General features: G+C 51.0%; 1 protein-coding gene across 10 annotated transcripts in view; it reads left to right on the forward strand.

The window, feature by feature from the left end:
* Positions 1 to 21,492, forward strand: part of SIPA1L3 (signal induced proliferation associated 1 like 3) — a 252,031-nt gene that overhangs the window by 134,532 nt on the left and 96,007 nt on the right. For all 10 annotated transcript variants that reach the window (XM_061139187.1, XM_061139184.1, XM_061139183.1 and 7 more), the window contains 2 exons: positions 11,085 to 12,939; positions 16,842 to 16,972. In XM_061139187.1, the coding sequence (XP_060995170.1) occupies positions 11,394 to 12,939; positions 16,842 to 16,972 (1,677 nt within the window). In that variant the 5' untranslated portion in view covers positions 11,085 to 11,393. The remainder of the gene's footprint in view (positions 1 to 11,084; positions 12,940 to 16,841; positions 16,973 to 21,492) is intronic.

Genomic DNA, 21,492 nt, shown 5'->3' on the forward strand with positions numbered 1-21,492 from the left:
ACTCCATAAGTAGGAGCCAAGCTCATTCACTTCAGGCCGTGGAGACGATTTCCCTGCCTGACACAGTGCTCCCTCACTGTTTATCACAGAAACGGCACCTTCCCTGGAGTAAAGGCAGCCAGACACGCTTAACCCATCCTCTGCTCCTGGGCAGTGGGGCAGTGTGAGCGTGCCTGCGATTGAACCACCTTGAGCCTGTCTGTCAGGGTGCACTGGGGTGAACACTTGAGGGAGAAGTTCCTAGAAGGGGAATTGCTGGATTCAAATACAGCAATATGAGGACTTCCCTGGTGGTCCAGTGGCTAACACCCCATGCTCCCAATGCAGGGGGCCTGGGTTCAATCCCTGGTCAGGGAACAAGATCCCACATGTGATAACTAAGAAGTCACATGCTGCAGCTGAGTCCTGGTACAACCAACTAAATAAATATTAAACAACAACCAATATGCACACCTAAAATTTCAATGTGTAATTCCAATTCGTTCTTCCTATTCATTCAAGAGGAAAAGACCATTAACTGATTTATATCATTAGAAACAGGATGAGCCACTGGGGAACTCTGACTTGTTTGGGTGAAATAGCTCTATATGGCTGCCCTTGCCCATGTCGGGGCTGCCCTTGACTCCTAGGTAGGAACATGGACCCCTCCTGGATGCCTGGGAATATTTAGTTAAAAACACCCATTCCAAAAAAAACACCCATTCATGGGGCTGTTTGAGGTTAAATACTAAAGTACAGGTTCTTACCGTGCGATATTATGATATAATAAGAAAAATATTTTGCTCTTCATTCAGGTTTCTGGCACAAGAGCTTATAAAACCCTTGACTGATGTGGGTGATACCATCTTTTTGTTATTCAAGATAAGCTCCTTTCAACCATTACTTGAGTTTATGCTGAAGGGGTGACTCTTGGTGGACCCCTGAATAGCTTCAGGGTGGGCTGGTTGCCAGAGGAACCAGCCACATGCTTAGCAGGTTGGACCTTTCAATCCCATCCCCTGACCTCTGGGAAAGGGAGAGGGGCTGCAGGTTGAGTTAATCACCAGTGGCCAGTGATTCAGTCAACCCTGCCTTCGTAACGGAATCTCCATGAAACCCTGAAAAGGAAGGTTCAGAGAGCTTCTAGGCTGATGAGCTCATCCGTGTATTGGGAAGGCACCAGACTCCAAACTCCATGGGAACAGAAACTTCTGCACTTGGGACCTTTCTGGGCTTCGTCCTGTGTATCTGACTGTTCATGTGTATCCTTTATAATAAGCCAGTAATAGAAAGTCACACTACTATATATAAAATAGATAACTAATAAGGACCGACTATATAGCACTGTGGCTCAGACAGCAAAGAATCTGCCTGCAATGCAGGAGACCTGGGTTCCATCCCTGAGTCAGGAAGGTCCCCTAGAGAAGGGAGTGGCCACCCGCTCCTGTATTCTTGCCTGGAGAATCCCATGGACAGAGGATCCTGGTGGGCTACAGTCCGTGGGGTCACAAAGAGTCGGACACGACTGAGCGACTAACACTATGCCACTGTATAGCGCAGGGAGCTCTATTCAGCACTCTCTAATAACCTAAATGGGAAAAGAACCTTTTTAAAAAGGAAGTAGTGTTTCCCTGAGTGCTGTGAGCTATTATCACACATGATGGAGCTTGAGGAAAGGCTCTTGGGAACCCCTGATCTGTAGCCAAGTCGGACAGAAGTGCGGGTAACCTGGGGACCTGCTTCTTGCTGTTGGGGTCTGAGGTGGGGACAGTCTTCTTGGACTGAGCCCTTCACTTTTGGGGTCTGCGCTAACTAGCAGGTAGTTAGTCTGAGGACTGAGCTAAATTGTAGGACATCCAGTTGAAGAGTTGCTTGGTATGGAAAACCTACACATTTGGTGTCAGAACTGTTGAGAGTACAGAACAGATCACAGTAGTGTATGGCTATGGTCAAGGCCCTGCTTCTTGTTCTTTGGGCTGATGGAGCAGAGCCTCTGCCGTGATAACTTCCTAATGAGATTTCTGAGAATCCCATCCATCTTGTTTCCTAGGGGAGCTCTAAAGCGGTCCTGTGTTTGCTCAGATTTCCAATAAAGTGGGGAAAGATATAGGAGGAAGAAAACAGACTCCTAATCTGAAATCTGCTGAGCTGTTGCTGACATTCTAGAGCTTTGTCCTTATGAATTGATTCTGAAGATACATGTGTCACTCACGTATTCACACAGCACACCCGTGGGACCTGCCGTATCTTTTATCGAGAGTGGAGCGGGGAAGGTATGGGAGCCAGACTGTTGAGGTTTGCATCCCAGCTGCCCCACTTGCCAGCTTGTGACTTGGCCGTGTTACCCTTGCCTCATCTGTAACATGGGCATGCTAGGGTTCCTATTTAATAGGATAATGATAACACACAAATTAATACACCCCACGAGGGTAGCGCCACATGTGATCCATCAGAACTCATAGTGTTAGCCTTATTGTTACAAACATCACCACCATATTATCCTTCCCCTCTTCCCAACCCACGTAGCAAGAACACATATGTTAGATTCCAGTCCACCACAGACTTGGAGCTGTTCAAGGCCTGAGGAGGACAAAAGATATTCAGAGGCTTAAAAATCCAGTGCACTTGGGACTTCCCTGGTGGTCCAGTGGCTAAGACTCCACCTTCCCAGTGCAGAGGGCCCAGGTTCCATCCCTGGTCAGGGAGCTAGATTCCACGTGCCACAACAAAAATCCAGCACAGACAAATAAATCAATATATTTTTTAAAAATCCAGTGGGCTAACTCTTGTAGGTGAGTGTGTGTGCAGCCCAGACCCCAGAGAGCTCAGCCAGGGGAGGGCAGAGGTGAACCCTGCCTGGGGTGTGGAAGAGCTGGCAGAAGGAAGCCATGGTGGGCCAGCAACACCGGTGCTGAGGGGTGTGAACTAGGCTCCCTGGAGCGGCAGCCCTCTGCAATACCTCCTGCAGTCGTTACCAGTGCCCTTCAGACCAGTGCTGTGTGCTCGGTTGCTCAGTCGTGTCTCTTTTCGACCACATGTACTGTAGCCCACTAGGCCCCTCTGTCCATGGCCTTTCTGAGGCAGGAATCCTGGGGTGGGTTACCATTTCCTCCTCCAGAGGATCTTCCAACTCAGGGATCAAACCCGTGTCTCCTGAGTCTCCTGCATTGGCAGGCTGGTTCTTTACCCCTGAAGCCACCAAGGACGCCCTCTTCAGACCAGTAATCGCCACCAAAGGTGATCCTCTCGGCAGCATCCAGCCCTGTGGACCCCCTAGTCCTCCCCAGACTACTTCCCCCTCCGGGCCTCCCTGCAGAACACTTGCCCTCCTGCCCCTCGGCCTGAGCCCCCTGGAACCGGGGTGCTCACTCCCTCTGGCGTTTGCGGCCTCTCGAGGCTTGACATCAGACCCTCCTCTCTCTGCTGTCTGCATTTCTCTCCCTGTCCTCGGCCCTGGCTGCGTACTGGAGTCAGCTGCAGAGCTCTTAAAAGACACTCATGCCTGGGCCCCACCGCCAGCCAGGTGATTCAGACACTCTGAGGAAGGAATGGGAACACCTGTATTTTTACAAAGCTCCCTGGGTGCCTCTAATGGACAGCTAGGGGGGAGAACCATGGCCTTGGACAACCCCTTGTACACAGCCTCTCCCAGCTTCCCTGCCCGGACACGTCAGCCTTGCTCATCAGCCCACCTGGAACAAAACAGGCACCCTCTCTTAGTGCTGACCCCCACCAGAGGGCACCCCCTCTCTGAGCCTTCAGGGTAGGACCTCCTCCCACCCTGTCCCAGCACTGACTCCTTTATATGACTGACTACCCTTTGAAGTTCCCTTGTTTTCTCTTTGTTTACTCATTCCTCTGGCTTCCTTCTACTGGAAGTACATTCTTAAAAGAAGGCGTGGTCCATCCTCTATCTTCAGTTCCTGCAACAGCAGCACATAATAGTAGATGCTTTAAAAAATTTATTGACTAAATTAACCGATTTGAAATGTTTGTGGAATGAATGAGTTATACATGCCTAGTAAATGAATGAGTGATTTTTAAATTTGCATTTGATACTGGAATATAGTTGATTAACAATGTTATGTTAGTTTCAAGTATACAGCGAAGTAATTCACTTTTACATAAATATGTGTCTATTCTTTTACAAAAGCTTTTCCCATTTAGGTTATTACAGAGTATTGATCACAGAGTTCCCTGTGCTATACAGTAGATCCTCATTGGTTATCTGTTTTAAATATAGCAGTGTGTCCATGTCAATCCCAAACTCCCTAACTCTCCCTCCCCAGCTTTTGCCCCTCATAACCATAACTTCATTCTCTAAGTCTGTGAATAGATTTCTGTTTTGTGAATAAGTTCATTTGTATCATTTTTTAGATTCCACCTCTAAGTCTTTGTCTGACATACTTCACTCAGTATGATGATCTCCAGGTTCATCCATGTTACTACATTGGCCTTATTTCATTCTTTTTAGTGGCTGAGTAGTATTCCATTGTATATATTAGCATGTGCCACATCCTCTTTATCCATTCTTCTGTCAGTGGACGTTTAGGTTGCTTCTATGTCTTGGCTATTGTAAACAGCCCTGCAGTGAACATTGGAGTGCATGTATCCTTCTGAACCATGTTTTTCTCCAGATACACGTCCAGGAGTGGGTTAGCTGGATCATATGGTATTTCTGGTTTTTGTTTCTTAAGGAACCTCCATACTGTTCTCCATAGTGGCTGCACAATTTACATTCGCACCAACAGTGTAAGAGAATTCCCTTTTTTCCACAGTGAATAAGTTTTTAGTGCTTTAAGAATGTGGTAGATATTTGTTGTGTGAGTGAATGAATGGATAAGTTTTAAGAACTAGTTCTTACTGGTCAAATGAATGACTTGTATATGCCAGAAATGACTGAATCACCAGTTGTTATAGATGTTTTGTTATTGTTTCATCATGTAACTAAAAATGTCCGAAGGTAGAATAGACTTGGCTCCAGGTCCAGGCTTGATGTTGAGACTCACATAGTTACTATAAGCCCCCAGGTTGGCTGTAACCTCCACCCCTTTCACAAACGATTCTCCCCTCATGATCACAAGATGGCTGCAGTGATTCCATCTTTCACATCCTTTCCTACTTGGGGTAAGAGGATAAAGCACAGTCTTCAGCCCCAGCATTTCTAGCAAAGCCATCACTGAGTCTGTGGTTCTGATTGGGTCATGTGATTTTGTTCCTGACCTTGAGAAGAAGCCCTCCTCTAGCCCATTGGATGGAGATTAGAGGAGGCAGATCCTCAAGAGGAAATCTGGGCTGTTGTTAGAAAAAGAAGTCATGGAGCAGACTATAAATGTCTTAACACCAGAAGACTTGTGTTTTTCCCTTCTGCTCTGCCCTGTGAGGTTCTGGTAGACATTGTGGCCCTGCTCTGCAGGGCCCTTTAGAACCAAGATGCTGGGGCCGTGGTGCTAGCCTGTCAGTTTGCCGTGCTAGCCGCCAGGCTTTGGGGGCCTGATAAGGAAGTGTCTTCTCAGCTCCAAGTTAGTTCCCCAGCATCTCACAAATGACAGTCTGGGAGCATTTAAACAGATATACCATAAGTCGCCTGCAGACCTAACACAGTCTACCTAACAGACCGTGATGATTTCAGGGAACCAGTGTGGCCAGCCCCAGACATAAGTCCTCCCTGGCCCAAGGGCAACCAGAATAGTCACAGATCTCGCTTCACCAGCTTCTCTGGCAAATAGAGTGGCCATAGTGACCACATTCTGGTCAATGAGACATAAAAGAAAGTCTGTGGAGGTAGGGGCAGTGTTCTGGCAAACGTCCTCATTCCTGGTTAGAGCAGATAGGTAAGAAGAACACTCTTACATCATCTTTTCTTTAGCCTTTGCCAATAGTGCGGCAAGAAGCATGACTGGAGCTGCCAGCTTGTGACCATGAGGCCGCAGTCAAAGATGCAAGCCAGCTGCACACTGCAGGACAGTGGGGGGTGGGGGGGGGGTAGAGAAAGCGCCTGACATCATTCACCTGGCCCAAGCCGCCTCCTTCTTCCATGAGATGATGAAATGTCTTCATTGCCCAAGACACCATTGGGTGATACCATTCAGTTCAGTTCAGTTCAGTCGCTCAGTCGTGTCTGACTCTTTGCGACCCCATGAATTACAGCACGCCAGGCCTCCCTGTCCATCACCAACTCCCGGAGTTTACTCAAACTCATGCCCATCAAGTCGGTAATGCCATCCAGCCATCTCATCTACCATTACTTGCAGCCAAATGCCTCCCACCTGACTCACCCATTGTCACTTGCTTCTCCTTGTGCCACTGCTTGGACCCCGTTTGTTCTCCTCTGCCACTCGTGGCTGCCTTCTTTGCTCACAGCACCGCGTATTCATCAGGGTCCTCAAATGCCAGCAGCAGAAGCCTGACTTAACAGTCTTGGGCAGAAGCAGATTTATCGTGCCTCATAGAATCAAAAGGGGGCCAGAGGGGCAATCGTAGAAAGCAGGCAGGAGCCAAGCAGCCCTGAAAGGATCCCAGGGACTTCCCTGGTGGTCCAGTGGCAAGATTCCATGCTCCCAGTGCCAGGGGCCTGGGTTTAAATTCCTGGTCAGGGAACTAGATCCCACATGCTGTAACTAAAAGATCCTGCATGCCACAGTGAAGATTGAAGATCCTGTGTGCCACAACTAAGACTAGGCGCAGCCAAGTAAACAAGTACATATTTTTAAAAAAGAAAGAAAAGAACCCAAGCATCTCTTGCAATTCACATGCAGGAAAAGCCAGATCCATATTCCCTATCACTGCAGGACACCCTCCAGCCTTCCATGCTCTGCTGAGGTCCTGTACCCACCCCCACCCCACCCACACCCCCATCCCCAATGCACTTCTGTCATTGGGGGAGGGGGAAGAGCTCCTGCCAAAGAGATGCGAAGGAATGGTGATAATAGCAGGGACCCTGAGCTAGAGGGTATTACCCTCAGTTTACAGATTAAAACTGAGCCGTGGTTTCAGTGACTAGTCCATGGCACAGCAGTGTCTGAACCCAGGCAGGCTGGCGCTCAGGCTGTGAGCATCCCCGTCAGGGTGATCAGCGGGCTTTTAGGCAGAGGGAGCTCGACAAAGGCAGCTGGAACGGGACCCGTGTGCACTGGTCCCTGAGTCCCAGGGAGGCTGCGGGGATCACACACTCAGTCTGGGAACGTCACGGGGAGACGCAGCGGCACCTGCTCAGGGAGGGATTTGTGCAGAGAGACTGGGGCCTCGAGAACATCTGTGTGTTTTCACAGAGCAAAGCGAATTGGGGGTTTCTGACTGAGCGGGAACAAAATGCCATCAGCAAAGCCCATCTGTCAGAGGTGTTTGCATAAGCAAGTCAGGGTTGCTTCGCGGCCACTGTTTTTTTTCCCAACCAGCCCAAACGGGGCCTCTGAAGACTGATCCTCTGAACCCTGTCAGGCTGACCCCAGGACACGGCCAGGCTGCTGAGTGCTGCCGGCCTGGACCCCCAGCCTGGCCTGGGACCTGGGGCCCAGCAGAGTATGGGGCTGCCTTCAGGCCCTCATTGCGGGCAAAGCTGAAGACCAGTCACGTAAAGTCACAAACCAGCAGCCTCTGCTCGAATCTGGCCCACATGCTGACTTTGTCAGCCCTCCTGGTGATGTGTGTTGTAACACTGTTGAGAGGTATTCTGTTGACTAGGAATACAGGCAAGTAATCCAAACAGTCGCCAGCAGTGTGCAGGGAAAAATAAGGTCTTTCCCACCCCTTCTTCAAAAACGCAGATCCTGGTGATACACGGGCTTCCCAGGTGGCACAGTGGTAAAGAATCCACCTGCCAATGCAGGAGATGCGGGTTCGATCTCTGGGTCAGGAAGATCCCCTGGAGAAGGAAATGGCAATTCACTCTAGTATGCTTGCCTGGGAAATCCCATGGACAGAGGAGCCTGGTGGGCTACAGTCTGTGGGGTCACAAAGAGTCAGACATGACTGAGCATGGGGATACATAGTAGCTCACATTCTTTTGGGGAGGAAGACGGATAAATCAGAGAAATAAGTACTAAGGAAAATACAGGAAGCAGGGGAGGGAGGGGGCTGGGAGTGGAGGGAAAAGATACCCAATTTCCTTCCCCAGAGGCAGTCACCATGAGCAGTTTCTTGAAAATCCTTTTAGAGGTCATCTCTGCATATTAATTTGTTGCTGTCATAGCTGCTGATTTTGTTTTTTCAAACTGGGAGATGTTGCATACAGTTCCAGACTTCCGGTTTGCCTTGAAAAACCCCATGATCAGGCATTCACATTCTTGCAGAGCTCAGTTGCAGGAGCTGAGGCCCACCTGCCTCTTCAGAAGACACTTCTGCTGGCCAGGTCACCACAGCTTCACCTGGCCTCCATCTCCTTTAACCAGCCCAGCCCTGGGGAGTTTCCACTTTCTCGCCCCTTCTCCACCCCCTCCCCTGTGTACCTCCCTGCAGCTTCTTCAGGAATGAGCTCATGCTCTTGAGGAACCAAGAAGAGGGTGCCCTTTTGCTCCCCACCTCACACCTCTCCCCTCACCTCGTTCTCATTTTCTCAGAGGTTACAGGCTCCCCTTAGGAGGCTTCCCAGGTGGCACAGTGGTAAAGAACCTGCCAGTCAATGCAGGCTCGATCCCTGGGTTGGGAGGATCCCCTGGAGGAGGGCATGACAACCCACTCTAGTAGTCTTGCCTGGAGAATTCCATGGACAGAGGAGCCTGGCGGACTGCAGAGTCTAAGAGTCGGACACGACTGGAGTGACTTAGCACACATAGGCTTTCCTCACTGTTTTGCTCCGTGAATCTGCTTCATGCTTCCTTCTCGCTCCCTCTCTGCCAGCTAACTCCATACCTCTGGGCAGGAGTTGTGAAATGCTTCCTGCACATGTGTGTGCATGTGAGCACACACTCACACTCTCACACAGGAGGCCTTCAACTTCCTCACTCGGAAAGCACGCACAGTCACCGACCACAGTGGCTGTGTCCAGCTCCACATTCTCAGGGACAGAAAAGCTGCAATCCCCTTGAGTCAGATGCTGACCCAGCACTCTGCCGCCTGTAGAGAGTCAGTCCAGTTGGCAGGAAGAAAGGGCACAGCTGCTGGGCCAAGCAGCAGGTTTTGCCACAGGCCGTGATCCACTTTCCCTTTCCTTCCCCACTGAGGGTTTCATCTTCCAGAAGCTCAAGGTGGAGACAAACAGAAGTGATCCTGCAGAGGACTTTATGTTGCCGGGCAGAAGAAGGATGAATTTCCCTTCCCCAGAGGTCTGCAAGTCAGGATGCACATACACATCAAGTTAGATAGAAGCTCTCTGTTCGCTTATTCGTACACTAAAAGAGTGAATGAGGGTCCCAGACACCGTTCTGGAAACTGGGGCTACATCAGTGAGCAACAGAGACACCCCTGCCATTCTGGAACGGATCATATAGTGGTGGAGATGGTCAGTAAATAGATAATGAGCAAAGTAATTTCAGTTAGTGGTAACTGCCAAGGAAAAAGAAGAAAGGGTGACAGAGAAAAGCTTTGAGGGTGGTTTTGGAAGGCTTCATTAAAGAGTGAATGTCAAGTGAGGGAACCGGCCTGGTGAAAAACCGAAGAAGGATTCCCCATGTATCCCGGATGGGGCTGGATGTGTTAGAAGAACAGACAAGAAGACCAGTGTGATGGGATCTTAGGGCTAGGGAGAGGCATCAGAGAGACTGGCCAGTCCTGTGGGACTGGTGAGCCAGCGGGAGCAATTTAGATTTTATTCTAATAAATTAGAAGCTACTGGGGAGATCTCAGTGAAGTAGTGATGGGAATTGATCTACTGGCTCTCAGACTATCTAGTAATCACGTAGATTTCCAGAGACAGTCCCTCCAAAAAATCCACCAGTGCTCATGATGATTCCTCCATCTTTTTCACTTCCTTTCTGGTGGGTGAATGGTCAGGTGGACTGGAGAACAGACAGATAACAGTGCAGCCTCTGCATAGAGCCACCAGTAGACAGGACTCATGGAGGGGGACGGGGGGCACAGGGGAACATGTTTGGACACTGCAGAGAATAGCCAGCGGATCCTGAAAGTGGGAAACTCTGTGAGACAAGTGACCCTATTCCTTCCAGAAGTAAATATCATCAAGATGGGGAGGGGGAGGTGTAGAGTAGCAGAGACCTGAGCAATATAATCTGCCAGAGCAGAGCAAAGATATTGTTTTGATCCTGATTTGAGCAAACCACCTCTCAAAAGACACTTCTGAGACGATGGGGGGAAAATGTAATTCATTTGGGGTATTACCTGACCTTAAAGAATTCTTATGTATCTAGATGGGTGTGACAAAGATGAAAGTGAAAAAGTGAAAGTGTTAGTCACTCAGTCATGTACAACTCTTTTGCAGCCCTATGGACTATAGCCTGCCAGGCTCCTCTGTCTATCGGATTTCGCAGGCAAGAGTTTTGGAGTGGGTAGCCATTCCCTTCTCCAGGGGATCTTCCCAACCCAGGGATCAAACTCAGTTCTCCTGCATTGAAGGCAGATTCTTTACCACCTGAGCTACCAGAGAAGCCCCTATAATAAAGGTATCGTGGTTATTTTTTTTGAAGGCCTTATCACCTAGAGATACAAGCTAAAGTATTTATAGGTGACGTGGCCTGATGTCTGGGATTTACTCTAAAATACCCTGTCAAAGGGCTTCCCTGGTGGCTCAGTGGTAAAGAATTCACCTGCCAATGCAGGAGACTCAGGTTCAGTCCCTGGGTTGGGAAGATCCCCTGGAAGGAAATGGCAACCCAATCCAGTATTGTTGACTGGGAAATACCATGGACAGGGGAGCCTGGCGGGCTACAGTCAATGGGGTCGCAAAGAGTCGGTCACAATTGAGAGACTGAACAATAGCAGTCCTGTCAAAAACAGCGTGGAGGAGTGGGGGAAGAGACGCAAGGAATGAGAAATAGTTAATGGTGTTGAAGCTGGTGGGGTGGCTCATGGTGCTCTTCTCTCTGCTTCTGGGTACGTTTGAAAATGTCCATAATAAAAATTGTTTTTGTTTTTTAATAAGTTGAAAAAAATAAGTCATTCTGTGGCAGCAGTAACCTCACATCTCATTTCCGTCTTTTTTCCCTTTTCAGCATGGCAGGGAAGGCCCCCCTGCAGCCCGCCGGCCCTCACACATAACTGCTGCTCCCTCTGCCCTGCTGACCCACTCAAGTCTGGAGGCCCCGGGACAGCGCCTGCCTCGAGAGGTTGTCCAGGCACTGCTGTCCACAGCGATGGTGGAGAATTGGACTCCACAGGCTCACAACCTTCCCGTCAGGCTTCAGGGGCCAGCAGCCTTCATCCTAGGACTGGTGGCCCTAAACAATGGCTGAGGGCCAGGGGATCCCATAAAGTTAGTCTACAGCTTTCAGGGGCCAGCAGCACTCCAGTGCCCGTGGACTATGACCACCTATCGGCCCATCCCCAGTGATGGTGTGGACCTGGCAGCTGGCTGCGGGGCCAGGGCGGCCGATGTCCTGCCCGGGCCGCACACCGGGGACTACGCTCCCTTGGGATTCTGGGTGCAGAACGGCAGCGTGCCCCAGCCTGTGGGCGAGAGCACGGTCAGCGCCGCCACCCGCCCCAGCCCCACCACCCCGGCCATGCCCAAGATGGGCGTGCGCGCCCGGGTGGCCGACTGGCCGCCCAAGCGGGAGGCCCTGAGAGAACAGAGCAACCCCAGCCCCTCCCTGGACGCAGATGGCACGAAGGCCACGAAGGCGGCCCATGCCATGAGGAGCGTACAACAGAACGGACAGCCCCCCGCCGGTACCCCTACCCCGGCTTCCTCAGGGTCCAAAGCCTTGCACCGACTCGCCAGGAGGCGGTCTAAGGATGTGGAGTTCCAGGATGGGTGGCCCCGGTCCCCCGGCCGGGCCTTCCTCCCGCTGCGGAACCGCAGCAGCAGCGAGATCACCCTCAGCGAGTGCGACGTGGAGGACACGGCGGAGCCCCGGGCGGCCCGCCACACGGGGGCGCTGCCGCTCTTCCGCGAGTACGGAAGCACGTCCTCCATCGACGTGCAGGGCGTGCCCGAGCAGAGCTTCTTCGACATCCTCAACGAGTTCCGCAGCGAGCAGCCCGAGGCCCGGGGCACGCCGAGCTTCACCGAGCTCCTGCGGGCCGATCCCGGTCCCCACGTCTCGGGGGGCGGCGGCAGCGGCGCAGCCAAGGGGGAGGCCCGCAACGGGCAGCCCGCCAAGGACAGCCTGCTGCCGCTGCAGCCCCTGAAGGAGAAGGAGAAGGCCCGTAAGAAGCCCGCGCGGGGCCTGGGCGGCGGGGACCAGGTGGACTCGTCCATCTTCCGGAAGCTGCGGAGCAGCAGAGCCGACGGCGAAGCGGCCCGGTGCTCCGGAGAGGCCGAGGACGGCCGGAGCCCCCCGGAGGCCAGCCGGCCGTGGGTCTGCCAGAAGAGCTTCGCCCACTTCGACGTGCAGAGCATGCTGTTCGACCTCAACGAGGCGGCGGCCAACCGGGCGTCCACGGCCCAGCGGCGGAACACGACCACCGGGGCCTCGGCCGCCTCGGCCATGGCGTCCCTGACGGCGTCGCGGGCCCACAGCCTCGGCGGCCTGGACCCCGCCTTCACCAGCACGGAGGACCTGAACTGCAAGGAGAACCTGGAGCAAGACCTAGGCGACGACACCAGCAACGACCTGCTGCTCAGCTGCCCGCACTTCCGCAACGAGATCGGCGGGGAGTGCGAGCGCAACGTGAGCTTCTCGCGGGCGGCCGCCGGCTCCCCAGGCGGAGGCGGAGGCGGAGGCGGGGGCGGTGGCGAGGTCCGCCCGCTGGAGCCCACCCTGAGCACCTACCGCACCAACGCCAGCATTTCGGTGCTGGAGGTGCCCAAGGAGCAGCAGAGGACGCAGAGTCGCCCGCGGCAGTACAGCATTGAGCACGTGGACCTGGGCGCCCGCTACTACCAGGACTACTTCGTGGGCAAAGGTGACGTGTGGGGGCGGGCAGGCGGGTGGGTGGGTTGGTGGAGCACTGCTGCTTTCTGAGACGCTCACTGCTCATTCATTCTCTGTATGCGTCCTGCCCTGGCAGGGAGGATGCAGAAAGAGGCAAGACCTACAGAGAGGGACTCGGGGGATGCAGGGAGCCCCGCCTCATGACACATGCTTCACACTTTGAGCTGTAGGAGACAATAGACATTAGTTCAGCAAGTATGTGCTGCGTTCAGCTACGTGTCAGGCACTTTCTAGAGCCAAGGTATACAGTATTGACCAGCTTAAAGCAAAAACCTTGTCTTCCTAGCTTACAGTGTCTTAGTGGGGTAAGACAAGCAATTATACTAGATAAATATATAAAGTATATAAGGGGTTGTGAAGTGCAGTAGAGAAAAGTAAAACAGAGAGAGGGGGAAACTGTCAGTATTGGGGGTGCGTTTTCAAAAAGGAATGGTCAGGGGGGACTTTATAGGTGGGTCCCCTTTGAGTACTGGGCTGAAGAAGGTGAGGGAGGGAACCTTGTGGAGATTGGAGACACTGTTCCTAGCACGGGAAACCAGTACAAAAGTCCTGGGAACATTGGGGGAATAGGATGGAGGCCAGTGTTGCTGGGACAGAGTGTGTGATGGAGGGTGAAAGGAGACACGATCACATGGGATTTTGTGAGCCAAATCCTCACCAAAGGGAGGACTCTTCACTTTTACCCTAAGTGAAATGGAGCCACAGGAAGATTCTGAGCAGGAGAGGGCCTTGATCTGACTCAGGTGTTAATAGCTTCCCTCTGGGGAACGAAGCTGTAGGGGCAGAGGAGCAGGGAGACCCAGGAGGAGTCTACTGCAATAGTCCAGGCCAGAGATGGTGATGGGCAGGTCTAGGATGGGAGCCCAGGAGTGAAGAGGAAGCAGGCAGGTTCTGGATCCCCTCGGAAGATGGAGCTGCTGATGTTTGGAGGGTGTTAACATGGGGATCACACATGGTTAAACTCACTGATGCTGATGAGGCAATCCTCAGAGACAACAGAGCATAGTGCAAAGATCACAAACCCAGGCAGCCAGAGAGGCCAGGCAGGAGACAATAGAGGGAGGCAGGCCAGGCAGGGGCTGTGCAGAGGGGAACTCCTATTCACTGTTGTCATCCAGGAAGTGTAGACAAACCCAATGTTGCCATCCTTTCTATAATTAGATAATTATAGAATATAATTATCTAGACAATTCTAGATTCTCCTGAAATTCAGATTTTTTGAATATGGATTCTCCTATGTCAATTCAAAATTGCTTGTAATTGCCAGTAACAGGCTTAAACAACATAATTTATTTTTCTCCGCATAAAAAGTCTAGAGATGTGCACCTCAGGTATGGTTACTCCTCAGCATCAATGGAATGCCAGCCTTGGTGCATTAGCCTCCAAGCCCTCAGAGTGATCTCCTGATGCTCAAGATGGCTGCCTGAGTTCCAGCCATCATATCCATGTTTCCAGGCAAAGAGAAGGAGGAAAGGATTCAGACAGAATAACAGATTTCCTGTCAAGTCAGCACCCCTCCCCTACCTTTTTATTAAGTCAGCCCCTTTTAAGAAGAGCATTCTCAGAAGTCCTAGCCAACTGCTTCTGTTTATTGGCCACTCCAGTCTGCAAGGCAAGCTGGGAAATGTTAGTAAGACAGAGACTCTCTCTTTTCTTCGTCCAAGAACAGAGAGTTTCTCTTAAGAAGGGAAGAATAGGTAATGAATAGGCAGCTAGTACTCCACAGCAACTAATTTCAAATTTTTTGTAAAGCAGTATCCTAGTCAAACGCAACTAATGTCATCCCTCTGGGTCATCCCTCTGTCTAGAGTACAGTCTCTGGCGCTCCACCAATGTTGGAGTCAGAAAGCCTTGGGCTTGGGATGTATGTTTCATAGCTTATTAGCTACGTGACACATTTTACCCCTTGGACTCTCTGTCCTCGTGTGAGGAACAGAGATGATTGTAGCAGCGTCATGTGCCCAGAAAAAAAGTGACACAGAGATTGGAAATTAAAGGATGAAAAAAAAAATTCAGACAGTGCTAATCAAGAGAAAGCTGGTGAGGCAACATCAGTATCACACGAAACAGACTTCAAGGCTAACAGCATTTGTTAGAAGAACCAAAAGGACCGTTTCATGTAGATTTTTTAAAAATTTGCCAAGAAACTCTGATAGGTGTGTACCTGGTAACCTGGTTGAGGGGTATATAAATAAAAAACTAATACGGCTACAGGAAGACATGAGCAAACCCACAACCCATGGGAGAGGTTGTCAGGGTCTCTGTTTGAAATGTATAAACCTAGTGACCAGAATATTCTGCTGAGAGGACTTGAAAAATCTGGTTTTGCATTTATATTATATTATATTTTCTACCTAACCAGCAGAGAACACATTCTTTTCATTTGACACGTAGAAATACCTACACAGAAGGACTGTGGTAAGGATCAAAGAAGACTGTACATCAAAACACTCAGTTCTTCATCAGGCAGGTAGTAAGTACTTATCATGGAGCTTTCAAGAGGAGCTGTTTTCTTTCAAAAAATAATTTCTTTGTAGCTCTGGAAGCTCAGAAATATTAGTCATTGGTCAGTGTTTATTGAGTGCTTAGTCTGTTCTAGGACCTCAAGGGTACTGGGTATGCATTGGTGGAAAGCAGAATATCCCCTGCCAATGTTTTGGGGATAGATTGATATCTGTGGAGCACATTTATCTGTTCTCTGACCAGTTGGGGAGATTGTCTAACCCACTGCAGGTGCTGTTCTGATTGGGACCATTAATTAACGTTATTTGAACTTTAGATAAGCCTTTAATTCACCAAGAGCATCTCATGAGACTAGGAACCCTCTTTTAAACATGGAAAGCACTGGAGTGGGAAGAAATTTCTTGCAGTGTGTAGATGCCGGCTTCATGAACTGAAGCTGAGACAGACTGCTGGTGGGCATGCACCAGAAGCAGGAGATACTTGGGTTAGACACAGGAAGAACTGTTTGCCTAGAAAGATTGTAAGACAGCAGCTTTTTTTTTTTTTTTTTTTAAAGCAAAGACAGCTGTCATTTTGGAGAGAGAACAAATGACTTCCTCCATGACTCGTTAAAGCTCAGTCACCATAAGGGAAAAAAAAGAGTAGTGTTGAAGTTTCCTCCATCTATGGGAGCATGGCTAGATACAGGTGATGCTTAGGGACTTGAATTATGGTCCTGTTCTGTGATGAACATCATGCCCTGAGGGTAGTAATAGCCAACACATCTCACTTGCTCCCTCTGTGCCTGGCTCTGTGCTCCACACTTACTAACCTATTTAATCCTCACAGTCATGGTGAGATATGGATCCATCCTTCTTGATCCCATTATATTAATGAGAATGCTGTCAAGTGACGTGGGCCACATCTGATGAGTCCAGGGCCCAGATTTCAGCCAAGCAGAAGACACTTTAGACTACAATCTTACTTTTTTTTTAAGACTAGAATCTTAACAGCTTCATGAGGGCTAATTGGCAGCTAAGCTGCTGAACATTTGCAAATACGAGATAATCACAACGAGAGGCTAAGTTTATTACAAGGCAGGCACCACACTAAGCTTTTTTTTTTATTTGTAGCTTCAATTCACTCTCACATCACCACTTAGGAATTGCGGGTAGCACTAGGGCCGACTTTATCCTAGATGAGAGCATGGAGACTCAGGAAACTTCTGTGACTGGCAGGAAGGTGCAGTAAGATGGGCTTGACCTCTCATGGTCTCTCCATCGAGTGTGGCTGCGACCAGGCTTTGTGTGACCAAGACCCCACAGGGCACACAAGAGCCTTCCCCGGCTGTCCCCTCGGCAGGCCTGCCGTGGAACGTCACCCCTCCTTCCCAGAGAACTGACTCTGAACTCCCTTGCTCTTCCTTCTCAGAGCACGCCAATTACTTTGGGGTGGACGAGAAGCTGGGGCCGGTGGCCGTGAGCATCAAGCGAGAGAAGCTGGAGGACCACAAGGACCACGGGCCTCAGTACCAGTACAGGATCATCTTCCGGACCCGAGAGGTAGGTCTCGTCACTCATGTTACTGTGACATACGTCACAGCCACTCACATCGCTGAGCCCTTATCGGCGCCTGGTTCTGTGAGCAAGCGCTTCCCCTGCTCCAACTTCTTCAGTCCTTCCCACAGCCTCACAAGAGCCATCCCATCAGTCTCCCCATTTTACAGATGAGAAGACTGAGACTCTGAGACATGTTTGAATCAGTGGCCAAGATTAGAATCCGGTGGGTCTGACCGCAGAGCCCCGGATTCTGACATTTGCAAAAGGTTGAAGGTGGTGAGCATAAAAAATAAAGGGAGAACCGTAGGCAATTCTTTCAGGATCGTGAGGTGTCCTGCAGAGTAGAAAGGTGAATGAAGGCTGCAGGTCTCAGGCAGGGCAGGAATTGGGGACTCTTAGGAGCAGGCACTGCTGTTGATGGGCTCAAAACATCCCAGCCCTGCCCCTTCCATTCAGAATAGAGGAGCCCCTTATCCCGGCTTGGTCCGATTCTTCGCCTGGAATAAAGGTCAGCTGTGGCTAAGGAACAAGGCCTGTTCGGGGCACCCTATGTGATTAGGTCTCTAAGTTTTAAATGGCAGATAATCTACTCTATCTGGGGTTTTTTGTTTGTTTTTATTAGTTTGGCTCCCATAGACAGAGGAGCCTGCCAGGCTCGTTGCAGCTTGCAAGATCTTTACTTGTGGCATGCGAACTCTTAGTTACAGCATGTGGGATCTAATTCCCTAACCAGGAATGAAACCCAGGCCCCCAGCATTAGGAGGGCTGAGTCTTAGCCAGTGGACCACCAGGGAAGTCACAGTTTCTGCCCACTTTAAGCCAGTAGTAGAATTCATTGGCTCATGAAACTGCAAGTCCAGGGGTAGGATTGGCTTCAGGCATAGCTGGATCCAGGCACTCAAATGACGTCACCAGAGCTCTGTCTTCCTATCTCTTCCACTCAGCTGGCTCTGCCACTTTTTGCATTGTGGGTTGTCATTCTCTTCTGCGACTAACAAGCTCTCTCCATGTCATGGGAAAACTTGACCAGCTGCTCAAGTCTTCTACATCTTTATACTTTCTCCTCCACATTCTTACCTGCTGGAGCTCTGGGAAAGACTCTGATTGGCTCTGCACGGATCACAAGCCCATGCCCCAGGCCAGTCACTGTCATCGGGGGATGGTAGAGGAATGCTCCACCCTGGGTCCCGGGGCAGGCAGGGCACTATGACTGATGGTTCTGTCAGAGCCACCTGGCGGTGCTCGAGAGGCAGTTCCTCAGCAAAAGGAGAGGGAGCTAGGCCAGCAGAAATGATGGAGACTTCCAAAAGACCCAAAGGAAGACTTTCCAGAAAAGAGGCAGTCATCAGCTGGGCTTCCCAGGTGGCGCTAATGGTAAAGAATCTGCCTGCCTGTGCAGGAGACATGAGAGACGCAGATCCAATCCCTTGAGTCTGGAAGATCCTCCGGAGGAAGGCGTGGCAGCCCACTCCAGTATTCTTGTGTGGAGAATCCCATAGACAGAGGAGCCTGATGGGCTCCAGTCCACGGGGTTGCAAAGAGTCAGACATGACTGAAGCGCACGCATATCAGCTGGGCAGACCCCCAAAGTTGATCTCCCTCCCCGCATGCATCACCCCATCCCCCTTGCTCCTGGCAGACATGGGGACCAGCAGGCAGCCACTGCCAGGGAGCTTGGCTGTGGGGCCAGCCAAACCTGGACCTCATCCAGACGGCAGATGCTGCACCGAGGGCCTCGGCCCCATCCCCTCACGAAGACCTTCCCACTGAGGGGGAACGAGAGGACACAGAGGCTTTGTGGCAACGCAGGGGAGGCAGCCCCCAAAACTTGGTGTCCATCCCGCAGGTGGTCACCTTCCCCTCTGTCTCCATAGCACCGCCCCCCACCCTGCCTTTCTGGCCAGATGAGCGCCCGGGCAGAATGTGAGATGACAGCTCACACTTCGTCAGAGTGGTGTTTGACATATGGGGAGCGGCCAGGTGAAGTGACAGCAGCAATCATATACTAATAAATGATATTGCAGCTGCTTTTACATTGCAGGTTCACGTCACACTGCGTGTCAGGCATTTTCTATACTTGTTATGTACATTCACTCACTTAAATGTCATGACTGTTCTGCAGTGAAGGCACTGTAATCCTCCTCATTGTACTGATGAGACAGGCACAGTCAGGGTAGGGGACTTGCCCAGAGCACCCTCAGTGGGTGACAGGACAGGTGTCGGCTCAGGCCCCAGCCACCCCCCGGCCGCCTCTGGGGTTCCTCTGACTCAGCTCAGGCTGTATGTACATCGGACCCATTCATGAGTTATGAACTCCGTTTCATGCCAGCATTTTATTGTGTTTGTCTTTTTTTTTTTTCATGAAGACAGAACATGTAGAATGATTTTTTTTTTTTTTAATGTACCGGACTTTGCTTTTTTTGTTTGTTCTTTTGTTTTTTGGGGATTTTTTGGCCATGCTCTGTGGCTTGCAGGATCTTAGTTCTCTGACCAGGGATCGAACCCAGGCCTCGGTAGTGAGAGCACAGAGTCCTAACCACTGGACCACCAGGGACTTCCCCCAGAGTTTGTTGTTCACACTGAGAGTCATGGAGATGCTCGGTCAGGGTGTAATATTTTTCTGTGGTTCCTATTCAGTAGGTTTGAAACTGACTTGGTGCCTTTACTGGATTATGCCTACTTCCACACACTTCCCACCCCCAGTGCCCGTGAAAACTAGCCTCTGAGCCACCCCAGGTTGGACATAGGGTCCTTGGAACTCAGGGACACAGGTGTGGAGTTCCTCCACTCGACAGAGATTCACTCAGCACCACCACCAGCCAGCCCTGCGCTGGGCACTGAGGAACCTGCAGTAAATGCAGCAGAGATGCTCGTGGGACCGTGGGGAGGGCAGACAATACATAGATAGCCTAGTAAATTATACACTGTGGTGTATGATGACAAGGTGGAACAGAAAGCAAGGAAGAGATAAGTGTGGGCGTGGTAAGATTTTTAGACAAGATAGTCAAGGGCGGTGTCACTCAGAAGAGAACATTTGAGTAAAAGGCCTAAAGAAGATGAGAGAAGGAGCCGTGGGGACATGTGAAGAATGCTCCAGGTGGAGGGAGCAACCTGTGCAAAGGTCCTGAGACAGGAAAGTGCCTGGTACAGTCACTCAGTGGTTGTGAAACCTTAGACGGTTTCTCTCGGAGCTTCCGTTCCCTCCATGGGATCCCAGTCTCTCAGGACTGTGGCGTAGGCTTGGTGAGGTTGCCCGTATAAAGCAGGCAGTGCTGGGCCTGGCCCTTGGGGAGAGCCCACAGTTAGCCTTTGGCAGGGGTCTCAGTTTCCCATCCCTTTGTCGCATTCCAGTCAGCCCTGTTAATTTTGGCCCAATGTGAGGTTCACAGCCACAGATGGGCCTTTCTCTGACCTCACACATGTGCAGGCCACATGGGTATTCAGTCCTGGGCCCAGCCCCTCACAGAACTGCCTGTTGGACACCCAGGCCTGAGGACCTTGTCATCTGGAGGAAGGGGCAGAGGCCAGCAAGGTTTGCCTTGCTCCTTCCAAAGGCCCTTCCTGGGACTTACCTGGTGGTCCACTGGTGAAGACTCCACACTCCCAGTGCAGGGAGCCTGGGTTCGATTCCTGGTCAGGGAACTAGATCCCACATGCCACAACTTAAGAGCCAACACAGCCAAGTAAATATATTTTTTTTAATTAAAAAAAACAAGCAAAGGCCCTTCCTGCCGTGGCAGCAAAGGAGTCACATAGCCCAAAAGTAGTAAGGACAATAGCAATAAGAATAGTTAACACTTGTAGTGCATATTCCTGACATGTGCTGTTCCAAGTGTTTTATATTCATTGAGCTTTCACATCCTCTAAGTAGCCCCTTGATGTGGGTTCCATGATCCCCATTCTACAGATGAGGATTCTCGAGGTCTAGGGAGACAATCACTTGTCAGGGTCCACAGTGGCAGAGCCAGGATAGGAACCCAGACTGCCTGCGTCTCTAGTCCATGCTGCTAACCTCTAACCACTCACCACTCGCTGTGGGGCTGAGTTTGAACCCTGGCCCTGTGAACAGGCAGCGTGGGGTTCAGTTGAGCTCTGCCACTCACCAGCCTTGTGACCTTAGGCAGACAGCTTTACCCCTGGACACCTCCATTTCTTCATCTGTAAAATAGACCTGTACTGTCTGTGCTGTCTCCAGGAAAGGCGGGAAGGTTCCCCTGGACCCACACATGGGAGCTGGTAACACACGGCTGCAGGGTAGCAAGTGCTCTGAGCAGAAGGTTCTGTGATGACGCTGAGGTTGTGGCTGTCCCTCTTTCCCGAGAGGTCAGAGGGCCATGCTGGGGAGTGAAGGTCAAGCTCACAGACAGAGTTCCTTCTGTCCTTCTCCTGTCACGCACTTGTGTCTCGGGGGCCAGAGCGAGGGGCCCAAGCTGTTTTCCAAGCCAGTTGGCTGGCCCACCCCAGATGGCCGCCCCCGGCCACCAGGGAGACAGAGTGGGCCCACGTCTCCCAGCAGATGGGAC

Source organism: Dama dama, chromosome 4, assembly GCF_033118175.1.
Source record: "Dama dama isolate Ldn47 chromosome 4, ASM3311817v1, whole genome shotgun sequence".
NCBI classification, from domain to species: domain Eukaryota; kingdom Metazoa; phylum Chordata; class Mammalia; order Artiodactyla; family Cervidae; genus Dama; species Dama dama.